Here is a 15,415-nt window from a genome sequence, read left to right as displayed (position 1 = left end):
AGAGAAAATTAAAAGCAGGGAAATTGACCTGGTCAAGTCATATACAAGCCCCAATGATTGTTCTAGAGATAAGTGTGATGTGAGTAAAAAACCTAGATCCCCAGAGGCTGTTGAATGTAGCTGAGGCAGCAGCATGATTCTGTAGAGGAAATCGTATCCCTTGTGCTTCTCTATCATAGCCTGGGCCAAATTCCAACCTGGCACAAGCAGCAGAAACTCCAGTGGGGTCAGTGAAGTACGAATGAAGTCAATGAAGGGGTTTACATCAGGCAAGGCAATAAAAAGTCTAAAATTGAAGAGTAAATGAGAACCAGAAACAAAAGTAAGAAAAATGATTTATTTACCAATAAAAAGAGGAAAGTTGCACCTAAAAAAATTCATGCTACTCTGGCATTCAGAAATAATTAGGATCTCAACTGGAGTTGAAGGGTCAGAATCATTTGCCCACAATGGCTGCTTACATGTTATGTAGCATAGTACTATATTTTGCTACCTTTTGCACACGCAATACACCCCAGTTGTGTATATCAAAGCCACTCGCTGATAGTTATTTATGGTAACTACATGTTCAGTAGGGTTCCCCCTACAGTTTTACAGTTTTTTTTTTTAATGGAAGCGTCTTTATTTTAAGCAGTCAAGCAATGATTTTTTTTACGAGTCAATACACTGCAATATATTATTGAGATTATTATACAATACAGGTACATTCTGGGTGTGTCTAGACTACATGGCTCCGTTTCGATGGAGCCATGTAAAGTAGTTTACTCAACATAGTCAATGAAGCGGGGATTTAAATAATCCCCGCTTCATTAAAATAAAAATGGCCGCCACGCTGTGCCAACAATCAGCTGATCCGGCACAGCACGGCAGTCTAGACGCAGCGCAGTCGACAAGGGAAGCCTTTGTCAACCACTCCTGTAAAGCTCGTTTCACAAGGCTTATTTAAATCCCCGCTTCATTGACTATGTCGAGTAAACTACTTTACATGGCTCCGTCGACAGACCCATGTAGTCTAGACACACCCTCTGATATTCCTTCATACATTTTAACAGAAGATAAATTAACTGTTGGACAAATTCATGCTAAGTGCTCATCCCCTGGTCACTCTCAGCTACATTTAAATATATATAACTCATCATTAGAAGCAGCATTTTCCAAAACACTGCAGAAAAACTGACCAAGCACAAAGCAAGAAAAGTATAATATGCTTCTATGTTGCTTGAATTTCTCTATTTTGCTACATGTTGAACCTCTCTAGAATGGCACTCTGGTCCAGCAACATCAGTGCTCTGGCTTGATTTTAGTTAGCTGGATGTCCATTTATCACGGGTGTGACCAAATTTCTGGCAATCCCATAAAGTTTTTTTAGAGCCACCAGTCCTGGCTCTCTTGATCTGTGTTATTATTTAGCTCTAATTTAGCCCTAAATGTCTTCTAAGAGCCCAATAAGCAGTGGAAGTGTTGGTAATACTGCCAGACAATATTGACCTCCCTTGGTTTGGATAATTCGGCACCAATCAGATCTCTAGTCTACTGGACTAGAGAGGTCCAACCTGTACTAGCAATACAGAAAAATATTAACCTGATTACTTTGTTTCTGGAGTTAAAGGATAATTCTTAAGTAATCTACAGTAAGCAAGATAAATCTCTAAGACCAGTTAGTCATGTATTCATAGAAGAGAGGATTATCAATCTAAAAGTATAAATGAGTACTGATATTAAAAAACTAACCTATTGGGCTACAAATGTACAAAATAAAGTGACAACACAAGAAATATATTAGTATAAATGTATATATCTACAATAAAGTTAAAATGCAAGGACACTAAAATCTTTCTATTTGCAAACATAATAAATTAGAAGAAAAAGGATTAAAAGGCTATCCGTGGCAGAACTTACAATATACACCATTGCCAGCAATAGTATGCCCTTGGAAAAAATTGTGCTTCTTGTGCCAGCAGGGAATATGAGCTCTCTATGATCTTTTTCTTGGTCTTTACATTTATTACTTTACAAAAATGTTAAAGATCAGTTACAATCTCGCAAAAGCAAATAAGTGCCAAGATCAGGTTTTTTCTCAGAGGGAAATTTGCTTTTCTATACCCTGATTGGATAGGTTATGTGTGACTTAAGAACTGAGAGGTCTCGCCCTGTCCTCAGTGCAAGGATAAAGGTCACCCTCTGCCCTTAAATTGCCTAGTGGTGCTAAGCTATGGCAGCTTTTTTACACAGAGGTGTGGAAAATAATCAGCCTGCATGGATTGGAGGAGAGCAGTGACTGAGTGAGAAATAGGCAAAGGGACCACTTATAGGACCCTGCCCCAGTGGGAGAGCAGGTTTATGCAGGCCCCTGTGATCTAGTGACACAGAATCTGGGTCAATGAGTTCTGGTGAGAGAGAAACTAGCTAGAAAAAAGGTTAACTTTTGTTCCTCTCCTGTTACCTTAGAAGAGGTGAAGTTTTGGTTTAACTGAAGAGACTAATTGCTCCCTAGGAAGAGGGGGAAAATTAGCCATGGCCACCTTCACATATCAAAGGCATTCCGCTATAGGATGAACTACCCCGGTCCGGCACCCTCGGGACCTGACTAGTCCCGAATGAGGGAATTTGCCGGACCAAAGGAGGTCCCCTGATACCAGCCCTTCAGATCACTGCCCCTCCCCGCTGCCAGCTCCCTCAGCCCAGCCAAGCTACCTACTGGCCAGTCCCATCCTAGGCTTCGCTGCCAGCCTTACTGATCAGACTGTCACGATCTCAGTCCTGCTGCCAGGCAGCACAAGGCCCTAGTCGGTCTGCCTCTGTTGGGCTGCTATGGCCCCTCCCAGGCTTCTCCGTCTGGGCTGCCGCAGGCCCAGCTCCCCTGCCAGGTGCCAGGCAGCCCTGATCACGTTCTGCTGCTGCCCGGGCTGTTCCAGCCTTGCTGCTGCCTAGGCTGCTGTGAACTCGCCACCACCAGACTCGCTGCGCCGAGCTCTCAGCTGCTGGCCCTCCTGCTCCCAGACTTCTCATCAAGGAACATCCAAGGTCATGCCGGACCATGGATGTTGCTAGACCAGAGAGTCCTGGTTTAGAAAGGTGCAACCTGTACAGCAATACGGAAATACAAACACTTAGTTACATTGCAGAGAGGTTAGGACAGTGTAACTGCCAGACCTTCAGACCCTTGGTTTCCACAGTAGAAATTAGAGCACATTTTGTTGAATAACTTCTCAGCCATCAAGAAAACAGAAGGCAGAAAAAGTGAGATGTCCAAGATGCCTTTGGAGCTAATGCCATTGCTTTGTGTTCCCTGTTAATTCATTCGCATTGCACATCTCTCTGAAGAACTCCAGTTTGTATAGAAATTGAGATGCCAGACTCTTCGAAGATAGTATCAATGAACTAGCAGTTAAAACTCTCAGACTTTCCACTATAAACTGAGTATATTACATGTGTAACAGGATGAAAATTCCAGGCACAGAAAACAAGCCATTTGAAGGAAACAAAAATGCTGGTTTGAATAACTTCAGATTCTCCAGGTTTTCCTTCTGTGTCCAAGTTTAACTGGCTCAAGTGCAGAAGTACTTAAAGGAGAGGTCAATGGTTCAGATCTCTGAAACTAAACGAAAAGCAAAAAAATTAAGCTCAGTTATGTAAGAATTACAGTGACTCACAAGTTCCCTCTGTGATGGAATCAAAATCTTCTGCCATGTGGGCCTTACGTAAGGCAAAGCTGGAAGGTTCCCAACTCCACCCAGCACAGTCCTTCACAAGTTACATCCCAACATAGTCCTTCATGAGCAGACCAATGCCTGTGCCTGTTACAGACTCAGGGAGCTCTCCAAATAAGGCCTTGCTTCCAGTGGACACTCTCCTTTGACTACCAGGGGCTGTATTTTTGCCAAAATCTCAGTGAGGAGAGATTTACTTTCAGTGACCTGTAAAAACTGTATGTAAGTGAATGGGCGGATTTTTTTTTTTTTAATTTTAGCAAAGACCGCATGTGCCAGCGGGCAAAAAAAATCGTAGATTCTGAGGCCAGTAGGAGCCACTGTGATTAACCAGTCTGACTTCCTGATACTGCAGGACACAGAATTTCCCCCAAATAATTCCTACAGCAGATCTTTTAGTAAATCATCTGATCTTGATTGTAAAATGGTCACTGAAGTACTGAGCCCATAACCTTTGCTAAATTGTTGCAGTGGTTAATTACTCCCACAATTTAAAAAACACTCCAAATTCACCTTTCCAGCCTTTAGATCATGTTAGATTTTTCCAAGCCAGATTAAAGAAATTATTATTACAGCAGCTCCCCATGTGTTATTTCAAAATAATGTCAAAATACTGTCAAGCTGGAGGACTTCTTACTCCAACTCCTGTAACCCTCATTGTACGAGGAGTAAGTGCTCTATTGCTCTATTTGCTCTATTTCAAAATAAGTGCTGTGTAGACGCTGCCTATTTTGAAATAACATTGAAATAAGATATGCAATCTGTGTATCTTATTTCAACCTACCATGCAATGTAGACGCACCTTCAATGGGCAGGTGTTAGAAATCTGCAGGAGGAAGCACTTGTTCAGGTTAAGAGGGGTGATGTACAATAACTGACTCAGAAATCAGCCTGGCACGTTAATGCTGCACAAAGCAGAAGTGGCTTGTGAAGCCTGGAAACATATGGCCTATGTAACAGCTATGTAACAGCTGCAAGACTCATTAAAATGCTCACCTGCTGAATCCTGTAGCTGTGAAGGACCTCGCAACACTGTTGGAGAGAGGCTATGAAACCAGATAAGTCTAAAATTTGGTGCAGGAGACAGTCGCTGCTTAGTAAATGAATGGCTCTTCACAGAGAACAGAGGACACCTGTGCTCTGGGATTGGCTACTGGCTGGCTTCTGCACAGAGTCTACGATGTTGGTTATTATCTATTATAATCTAGTTTCATTTGGGACCAGCCTATTTGTGAGACTGCCTGTCCCATGAGAGGGCCATACCAGTGGTGAGTCAACCATTGTATTAGAATATCAGTCTGTTGTTACAGGGAGAGCTGGAAGAAATACCTGTTGTTAGGTTTGGTTAGTACGTCATCTTATCAACCTCTATTTTCTGTTCCTTTTAGCTTTGCCAAGAGATATCCTATCCACATCAGCTAAAGTTTTCTATGCCAGATAGTTGTCCCATGCTGTGGCTTTTTTAAACTTCGACGTCAACCACAAAGCCATTCCTGAGACTAGGGTTAGGGACAAATAGGTAGGATTGAATTTTAAATGTTTCTAGTTACATTTTTGTCTTTTAGTGCCTCCGTCCTGACGGAGGTATTTGAGGTTGGCAAAGAAATGGTCCTGGAGCATGAAGTGCCTTTTCCTGTCTCTGGGAAAACTCATCTAGATTTGATGCCCCCTGTAAATTGTTATCTACACACTCTGGACAGCTGATTAGAAGCCAGCTGGAAAATCTCAAACTATTTCTTGTACACATACTATGTTCTGGCTACACATAGCTCTCTCACAAAAGCAATTGCTCTGAGCATGCTTCAAGACTCTACTAAGCATTTCATGGTACGCTGCAAAGGGGAAGGTGTGCTGGACCGAGAGGAAGAATTCACTCATTCTGGTGTCAGCTCTTACTGACTGGTGTTAGGGTTATGAAGTGCATGACATGTTTTGATCTTATGCCAACTCTTCTACACTTATGCAGGAGGATGAAAATAAGAGGCTCTGATTGTAAATATCTTCCACATTGAAGAGCTTCAGATTGCTCAAGTGGGAGAATAATAATGTTCTAACACATTTATCAAAACAACCTGTGGTGCAGAATTTCCTGGGCTGGGCTTCCTACAAATGGAAAGAAGTGCATCCCAGGAAAACCATAGGGCACATTAAATGAAGTCAAACGTCTCTGCTGTTGGCTAACAACACTACATTGGGTTAACAATAAACCACACCAGTAACTTGGATAAATTCTTTCATGTGTTAATAACTGACTGGGATAGCAAAACACTGCAAATGCAATCCTGCCTAGTAAAAAGACTTTTGTAGGAGAAAGGTAAAAGTACAGTTTTTAGTCCCTTGATTGGCTTCATCAGCACTGAGAGGAGGGAGAGGCTTCTCCTGAGAAATGCTTGCTCCCTATGAGTTCACAGAGGGAAAATATAAAGGACCCCTTTTGAGGTGCAAGACTCTTCTGTGTGTCTGAGTCTTTTTTTTTTTTTGTACTTTGCATCCAAAAATCCAGAATCATATTAATCAATAATCCCTTGTATTTATAATCTGATTAAAGAACACTGTGAAGAATACACTTGCTCTCTACAGAGATCATATAGATAGTCTTTAATGGGGAAATGGTCACTTTTTTAATACAACATGATTTTCAGGAGTGGGGAGGCTGTATGAAGGTGCACTGTTGGGTGGATGGCAATAGGAAAAAATCTGAAAGGTTCATAACTCACCTTCTTGTTCCCTATTGTCTTGAGGCTGTTCCAGCCACTGGTTTCTGCACTCCAAAGGCAGTGATAAAAATATTCACAACTACTATAATGAATACCAGTCCAGTTGCAAGGTTATTGAGGAAATCCAGCTTGGCATGTTTTGCAGGGTTATTAAGATCGTATTTTACTGCAAAGAAAATGAGAAAACCAGTGTTTTACTATCAAAACATATTTACGCAAAAGTAAAAAGCTTTTTATTATTTCTTATACAGTTTTTTTCCCCTCACACTACCTGCCTGATGCATGCGTCCTGCAAAAGGGGAAGTTAGCATTGCAGCCAATGTTACAAAATCTAAGGGGGCTACTTTCATTTCTGAAGAATGTGTAATATCCTTTAATATGGTAACAGCCAAGTTCTGATCAGAGACACATTTGTGCAGCTTCTTCTCACTTGCTGTGTGTAGCTTGCTGCAGAATGTGGCCTACAGAAAAGATATCCGTAATGCCTGGAACAGTAATAATCCCTCTGGTACATTTAATCTTTCCTTCCAAAAGAAAACTGTCATAATGCAAATTTTAATTTTTTAAAATTATTTTACCTTTTGAAAACTTGGCTCCACTCATTTAGAAGATCTACCAATGAGAGCCAATAAAGTCTAGGCTCCTATGCCAGAAGGGGCAGTCTAGCCTTTCCTGATAGCCCAATCATCTCTCTCTCTCCCACATCTTTTCCAGTGTGAGATTCCTGCCTTCCCTATCCCCACCCACTGATGGCTATTCCTACTGCTTCTGGTTTTTATTTTTAGAAAACAGAAACAGATCACTCTTTGTTGAATAGATGTAATTTCAAACCATCACAGTTTGCAGTCAGTGTTATTTTGATCATCAGCTGGTTAAACATTCTTTCCTTTTGTTTGCTTGCACTTTTCCTTACATGAACTCCTGAGGGAAGGACAAATAAAGGAATATACAATTAGACTGGTGAAGGCCTCTGTGATGGGGTGCAATCACATTAGACTCCTTGAGACTGTTCTCCAGTATGCTGATCTTGCCACTAGGGGCAGATGACCATTTTGCGGGGCCCAGAGCAGCACAATTTCGCGGGGCCCCCCTTTGCCATGGCGCATGCGCAGTGACGCCACGTGCAGGGCTTCTTGAAGCGCGGGGCCCGGGGCGGCTGCCCCGCCCACCCTGCCCCTGCTTGCCACTGATACCCCCTTCTTGCTCTCTGGGGCTCCCTACCACCCTGTCCTGCTGGGCCAGATCCTCTGATCCACCCCAGAAAAGGCACAGAGTTGGGGTTACCACCCTCCTGCAGAGTAACAGACATTGAACTGGTTCAGCTCTGGGAAGATGCAGATTGAAGGGCTCAGTACCCAAGAAACCAACTCCTAAGTGGGACCAAAGCCCCCCAAATAAATCTCTTTCTTGTTGTAAAATTTTTAAACAGGGAAAGCTCATAAGGTAAATTCCCCTTATCAATAAAAAAGATGCACAGTGGTTGCTTCCCCCAGGTAACAATTATTTACACTGGGCCTGATAATAAACAAAAATGTTTTTATTAAATACAAAAAAGTAGGATTTAAGTCGTTGCAAGTGAAAAAAGAGAGATCAAAGTTACTACGCTAAAATGAATAGAAAATGCATAACTAGTTATAATTCACTAAGAAAACGGTTACATATAAATGCTTACTCTAAACAGCTATTCTTATTTCAAGTAAAAGTTTCAAATTGGAGTCAAAATCTTTTACTCTCACTTCAGTGTCCAGCTCTATAAAGTTCTTTTTATCCTCTCAGGGTGTGTCAGTCAGTTCCAAAAGCCACTGAAGACAAAGGCTCATAGCTTTCCATTGCTTAAATAGCCTTTCTCCTATGACAACAATCTTTTGTATTGCATGCCCCTTCCCATGGAAAAACACCAAGTTAAAAATGGATTCCAGTACCAGGTGGCATGATCACATGTCCTTCTAGTAAGGATGTAAAATTCCATTTAGTTAGTGAAATCTGCTATGCAAATAAAATTGGATTTTTTTTTAGTTTAGCATCTGGACCTTATAAACATTCAAGAACTACCTAGTACTGAGCCATTTGTAACTGAGCGAAAGTATAAATAGTTCAGCGAATCCAGGTTAGCCATGCTAAATTAGTTTGAAACATTCTGGATTGCTGACTTTGATTCAATGAATTCCTGGAGATTTCATCACATGACAATCTTTAATTAAAGAGTAATCTTTAATTCCTGGAAACTCTAAGACAATCCTGGAGGGTTGGCAACCCTAGACTTATTGCAGGTTTGCCCTGTGTCCACACTAGTGCTGTCCTAAACGGTCTTGATTTCAATGGCTTCTGGGGTCTGTCCCCCAGTTCTCAGCTCTGCTCCCAGAAGCAGAGTGTTGTGAAAGACTTTCCAGGCCAGCCAGAGCACTGTGGGGTGGCGGCAGCTGGGAAAGGGTGGGGGGGTCTGTTTGACCATTTCAGTTATTCTGCAGTTACATTGACACCAGAACTGTTGGGAGCTAACTGCATATACAACCCTGAAAACACGGGGAGGGGGAGGGTGGGGGCGGGGAGGAAAGAGGTCTTCTGACTTCTCCTGGAAGCACTATGATGGCTTGGCAGTTCTGTACGGGGAGATTTCAGCAAATCCAGTAATGTACCTGAACCACTATTGCTTACTGCTTGAACTTTAGCAACCAAGCTAACAGGCCCAAAATAGGCCTAAACAGCATGACCAAGTCAGGGAGGGGGAAGAAGGGGAGTTTGCGTGCCACAGAGAGGGCAGCTTGACCCCTCGTCCTTCCTGAGGCCCAAATCTCTAGTGAAATCACTGAGCTATACATTAAGAAAAACAGGAAGTTTGTCTAAATGTCCTAAGACATATATCTATCAGGGAACCCGAGCATGAAGTCTCTGAAAAAGAAAAAAGCCGCATCTGGTGAAAGTGATGATCAGAAGAAAACCTGTTGCCTAACCTTTAAAAAGTGCTCGCCTAACAAGTTTTTGAGTGACATGTTATTGTAATACTAATGGATAAATAAGGAAGGAAAGTTTGGGTTGGGGGGACAATTTTGGGAACACTTGGAGGGACACCTCGAGGACTCTTCACTTCTGGACGCATCTTTGTCTCCACTGGCAGACGGAAGACTGGCCATCAGAAGCTTGCTCGGTGACACTTGAGAGCCACACTCAACTTCGGTAATTATCGAGGGTGGGGTTGTTTTACTAACCTGTTGCGGACGTGTGTAAGTGCTTGAGACTACGTAAAGTTTAGCTTTAAGTGAAAGCACTCTTGTGTTGTCCCATTTGTACCATCCATCTATCGGTCAGACGACCGTGTCTCCCCTGAGTTGTTTCCTGACACCACCTCGCAGAGAGTAAAAGTTATCGAGAGGCTTGGGTTGAAAGAACCCCGGGTAACAGTTCCAGACAGGAATTAACTGGAATTCCTTTCTTGTAGTATTGAAGAAAAATGATTTTTAGGGTTGGCTGCTGGTAGAAAAGGGGACAGCGATAAATATATAGCTAGAGGAGCTCATGTGTTAGACATCAGATTGCGGAGGGCTGTCATTCTGATTTGTCAAAATTGGAGGCAAGGAAGTAGGTAAAATACAGCTCTATCTATTTAAAGCAGAATTCTGAGATTTCAGATGGAATTATAGGAACCCTATTTCATTATTATAGTACTATCCATGCAGCTAACATCAGCCATTCTTTAGTACAGGTATTCGTAAGCCTTGTCTCACAGTAATCCAATCCCATTATCACTTCAGGCAACCTAAACTATTGCAAAAAACTCTTTTCCCATTCCATTCTGAATGCCGTTAGCACTGCCATGGCATCTTCAGGGGAAAGTATGCAGAAAACCAGGGTCTCCAAAGGACAGGCCATTTATGCTCTTGCCTGCAGCCTAGAACCAGAAAGCTAAAATATTCTGAACTGGTTTTGTGTTTGTGGCAGGGAACCAATGGTCCTTTACAGCAGGCTCATGGCCAAGTTGCTGGTTCAGTCCAGAGCAGGGGAATTCTGGGAGTTCGTGTTCCCATGTCTGAGGAGAGTTAGAGATTCATAGCAAGGAAAGATGGGAAGGAGTTGCCAGGAGGTATGCCATGGCTTCGTTGCAGAGCTCAGTGAGAGCACTCTGGGCCTCACCTGAGCAACTGGGGGAAGCTGCTTGGAACCCTAGAGAAGAGAACCCTGGGAGCAAGAGAGGCCTTGAGAAAGGAAGCATTTGGGGGAGGGGGAGTGTTGGACTGAGCACTACGTGGCAAGGAGCGGAGGGTTTGTTTAGCCAGAGAGCTAACCTACCTGTCCAGCAAGCACACACTGAAGCAACAGCCAGATCTTCACTGTGAAAGGTAAGCAGCCATAACATTGCCTCATGCCTTCACTCCCTCCTTTAGACCAAGGGGCAGTCCAGCTTGACCACTTTTGATCTCGACAGTGCCACTGGGGGAAAGCCTCTCAGATAGGAATGCCCCAAGGAATTCAAGGCTTTATCTGCCATGCCAAAACTTGAAACATTTGGAAACTCACAGACAGCCAGTACTGACCTTGGTGCATCAGCTGCACATGCTGACTGCACACCACTCTGTTTACCAAGTGGACTGCAGCATGCTGCCTTATCTCTAGCTTCTGAACTGAGCTTGGGTGTAGGCCCCAAACAGAGCTCATTACAGCAGCCCACTCTCAAGGTGACAAACGGTATGTGTCAGAGGGGCAAGGTCCACATCTGACAGAAAATTTCAGTCTCCCAGACAGATGTAAATGTTAAAAAGCAGCCTCTGCTGCTGCTGAGATATATTATTCAACAACAGCTGAGCTCTAACCAGTCTCTTAGGGCGACTGGTGCTCATGTTTACAATGAAGACCCCTTCAATTGATGACAAAGATAATTTTTGCCTTGCATTCAGGCTACTTTCTGTAACCCATCATCATTCCTCTTTCTTATCTGACTTGAATTGCAGTCAGTACACCTTGTCTCCACTTACTGGAAGATCAATGCTGTGGAGATCGATCTTTCAGGGGTCAATAAGAGCCTGCTAAATTAATCGCTGGTCACTCTCTCCTCAATTCTAGTACTCCACTGGGTCATGAGGAGTAAGGGAAGTAGAATACCTCCCCACAGTGGGGACGCCATGGAAATTCAAACTAAGGTACGTTGACTCCAGCTAAGCTATTAATGTAGTTGGCGTTGTGTTCCTTAGTTTGACTTTGCCTCTCGTGTAGACCTGGCCTTAGAAGTCCCTCTCCTCCAGTTACTGGAAAAGACATTCAATTCCCCTGGCTGGATGAGAAGAGAGAAATAAAGCTGCCACCAGCACATCAAAGTCACCACAGTTCAAGCATCCTTGCTAACTGGGAATTTCCCCTTTGCAACAGGAGATGGCCACCTCAAAGATACTGCATGGAAAGCTAATTAACCAAAGTAACAATCGATGAGAAATCTGGGTTTTTTTTTAAGTGCCCAGTGTGCCCAGTGTGAACTTTTCCAAACTTCTGCTTTCTCTGTTTCCCTTCCTTTTTTCTTTTCCCTGTATCTCTTTTTTTCTCTTTTCTCTTCAGCATTTGAGGAAGTAAGTTGTATCTTACAAAAACTTATACCCTAATAAATGTGTTAATCTTTTAAGTCCCACCAGACTTCTTGTTTTTTTTAGAAAAAACACATCTTGCAGACTTAATTTTAAAAAAAAGCCCCTAAAATCTACATGAGTGATGTTAATATGTATATGGTTGTCAGCAGCTAAGGGCTGACACCACTGCCTTCTGAAGTCAGTAGGACTCCCACTTATTCTAATGGGCTGCAGCAACTGCTTAGACTAGAACTGTAGGCTACGTCTACACTACCGGCTTCTTATGCAAGAACTTTTTGTGCAAGAGTTCTTGCGCATAAAGTTCTTGCACAAGAGCGCGTCCACACTGCCATGTGCTTTTGCGCAAGAGATGTGCTTTTGTACAAGAACATCCATGGCAGTGTGGACACTCTTTTGTGGAAGAAAGCACTGATGGCCATTTTAGCCATAGGGGTTTCTTGCACAAGAAAAGAGCTCTTGTGCAAAAAGGCTTATTTCTCATGGGGAGAAGAATAACTCTTCATAGAATCATAGAATCATAGGACTGGAAGGGACCTCAAGAGGTCATCGAGTCCAGCCCCCCGCCCTCAAGGCAGGACCAAGCTCTTGTGCAAAAAGCCTTGTGTTCTTACACTTTACTGTACTTTTTCTTGCACAAGAATGGGCTCGTAGTGTGGACGCTCCACAAGTTTTTGCACAAAAACTCTGTAGTGTAGACATAGCCCTAGAGAAGAAGACCCTGGGAGTAAGAGAGGCCTTGAGAAAGGAAGCATTCCGGAGGGTTGGCGCAGCTCCTTATTGAGAGGAGGTTGGTGAAAACCTAAGCTTCTCCTCTGGTAATCTGCATAAGCATCTCAGATCAACTCTTTAAACTTGTGCTGCAAATATTTTGGATATAAATATTTTGCTGCAAATATTTTTCCTTTTGACTCAGTGATTCTTGTAAATGCTCTAGCCCCAGATACAAGCCTTTTTAGAAAAGCTTAGTAGAGTGACGTTGGAATCTTACTACCTATCTCACTCCTGTGATGGTAAAGTATATGCAACGACTATCAAGAATTCTGACAGTGATAATTCAAATGATTCTACTTTCAAAAATGTTTTGGAAGAAGCCTGCATATCTCTTGCCGTTCTCCCATCTTATCCCATAGATGCATGTTAGCAAACTCTGGGCTATAGTTCTTGAGCACCATTGATTTGGAATTTTCTGCCAAAATGGGGGCTAGATCACTAACACAACCATGGGATTGGAATACAGAATCCAGGATCTTGCCTTTAAACAATTCTCTAATAGCAGAATTTGGTCCTCCTGAGTACTAGACATCAGCATAGATCATCAACTTATTTGAAAACTCTCAGCCTTATGGGGTAAATAGAGTAACTGATATTACTGCATGTAGTACAACAAATGGCATTAAGGAGTATTTTAGAATTCTTACATTCTGGTTACCACACGTAGTACAAAGAACAATAAAGAGATACACTCAAGGATGCCAAAGTTGTTAAAGGTTTTGACACTAGTGAATATTTGAAGTATTTATTGGACTTAAACCCAAGAAGAGATTCACCCTTTCTAACATCTCTTATAGGTATATAATTCCTTGAAAGAAATGAATTGACAGCCATGAGCTATTAGAGAATTGTTTAAAGACAAGACCCTGGATTCTATTTGTGGAATGGTCTAACTAACAAACAGCTGAAGCAGAATGTCTTCACACCAGAGACATCTAATCCATCATCAAGCCACCATCACTTCATCTTGTCTTTTTGGCCAACAGGACACGTAACATCAGAGTAAAAGCTGATAATGTCTTTGGCTGTCAGCAACAATGTAAAAGAAATTTGGTGCTGGGGGCGTGTATACACTAATAAATTAAAGAAAACATCTAGGATACCACTGTCTTTTATAAGTAATCAAACCTGTAACATTGGTAATTGGGTGTGGAGTATGATAGTGTCCTTGGTGGTAATGGAGGGGAAGAGGAGTAATATACTCTTATTCTGTAACAGCAGGATAACTTCTTGGTCATTCCTTAACAATCTGTTGCTTCTAACTGCATGAGGCTACTGTGCATATAAAGCCTGCCCTATATAGATTTTTTATGTGCATTGCATTTAACTAAATTCATTGTTCCTCCAACCACATTGGGAAGTCCATTTTCTGGCAGTCAGCAATTGAAAATGAGGACACTTATCAGTAACCCACTTTCCCCAGTGAAAATGTTCCCTGGATTCTGCAGCTGAACTGTAACCTCTTCTAAAACAAGGCCATTCAAATAGTTTTCTTTCCCAAAGGAAAAAATGCAAAAATAGGATGAATCCTACTGGAGAAACAAATGACAATATCCTTAATACATACCAAGGAATATCAGCAGCACACCCACTCCAATCTGAAGTATGAGGGATATGCTGATGAGAATAATCAGTGGGATGTAGAATGAGAAGGAAGGTCCTTGCTCCATTACTGCTTTCAATTGGGATGCATTGGCCATCAGAAGAGCAATGTCCAACATGCTCTCTGCAGCACTCTTCTTATTAGCGTAGTGGTTCATGTTAATAGGTCCATTGCTCTGCAGCCAGCGGCGTGATTGAGCCTGAAAGTGAAAAGATTCCAATTATGGATACATCAAATTTAACGGGTTAGCGAGCTACAGAAGAGACTTCGGTCCAGCGACTGATCTCCCAAATAATGCTCTGTATAGGGATGTAAAATGGTTAATCTGTAAGTGGCCGGACCCCGGGGCCGGCAGCAGGCCCAGAGTTAAAAGGGTTAACTCTTTTAACATGCCTACGCTGTGTTGCTCATATCTGTCTCTGTGTGCTCACACTTACCAAGATCCTCTAATCAAGGAGCAATAAACTGTGCCTGGACATCAAGGCAGATATATACAAACGTAAAAGCAACAAGGATTCCCGTGGCACCTTATAGACTAATATATGTATTGGAGCATAAGCTTTCGTGGGCAAAGACCCACTTCGTCAGATACATGACGAAGTGGGTCTTTGCCCACAAAAGCTTATGCTCCAATACATCTGCTAGTCTATAAAGGTGCCACAGGACTCCTTGTCGCTGTTGCAGATCCAGACTAACACTGCTACCCCTCCGATACATATACAAATGTACTAACTGTTAAAACATGTGCACCAGAATTTCCATCTCACAAGACACTTGTGGAATCTGGGGAATCTAAAGGCAGAGAAGTGTAGAAATTGGATTGCTTTTAAATATTTGTAATACCGGGGCATGCTTTAAACCAGGGGTTCTCAAACAGGGGTATGTCTGGGGGAAGACATAGGTCTTTTAGGTGGAATATCAATTCATCTAGCTATTTACCTAGTTTTATAAAAGGCTACATAAAAAACACTAGCAAAGTTGGTACAAACCAAAATTTCATATGGATACTTGATTATACTTTTCTATGTACTGTACACTGAAATG

At 42.3% G+C, this 15,415-nt stretch overlaps 1 protein-coding gene across 2 annotated transcripts in view; it reads right to left on the bottom strand.

The window, feature by feature from the left end:
* Nucleotides 1–322: 322 nt before the first annotated feature.
* Nucleotides 323–15,415, bottom strand: part of NINJ1 (ninjurin 1) — a 34,170-nt gene continuing 19,077 nt past the window's right edge. For both annotated transcript variants that reach the window (XM_075938935.2, XM_089781185.1), the window contains exons 2-4: nucleotides 14,336–14,570; nucleotides 6,428–6,593; nucleotides 323–3,598 (exon numbers count right to left, since the gene is read on the bottom strand). In XM_075938935.2, the coding sequence (XP_075795050.1) occupies nucleotides 6,439–6,593; nucleotides 14,336–14,570 (390 nt within the window). In that variant the 3' untranslated portion in view covers nucleotides 323–3,598; nucleotides 6,428–6,438. The remainder of the gene's footprint in view (nucleotides 3,599–6,427; nucleotides 6,594–14,335; nucleotides 14,571–15,415) is intronic.

The sequence above is a fragment of the Pelodiscus sinensis genome, chromosome 11 (genome assembly GCF_052426305.1).
Source record: "Pelodiscus sinensis isolate ZL-2025 chromosome 11, ASM5242630v1, whole genome shotgun sequence".
Lineage (NCBI taxonomy): Eukaryota > Metazoa > Chordata > Testudines > Trionychidae > Pelodiscus > Pelodiscus sinensis.
Note: the sequence above shows the minus strand (reverse complement) of the source record. Positions and strands in the feature narration are given on the sequence as shown.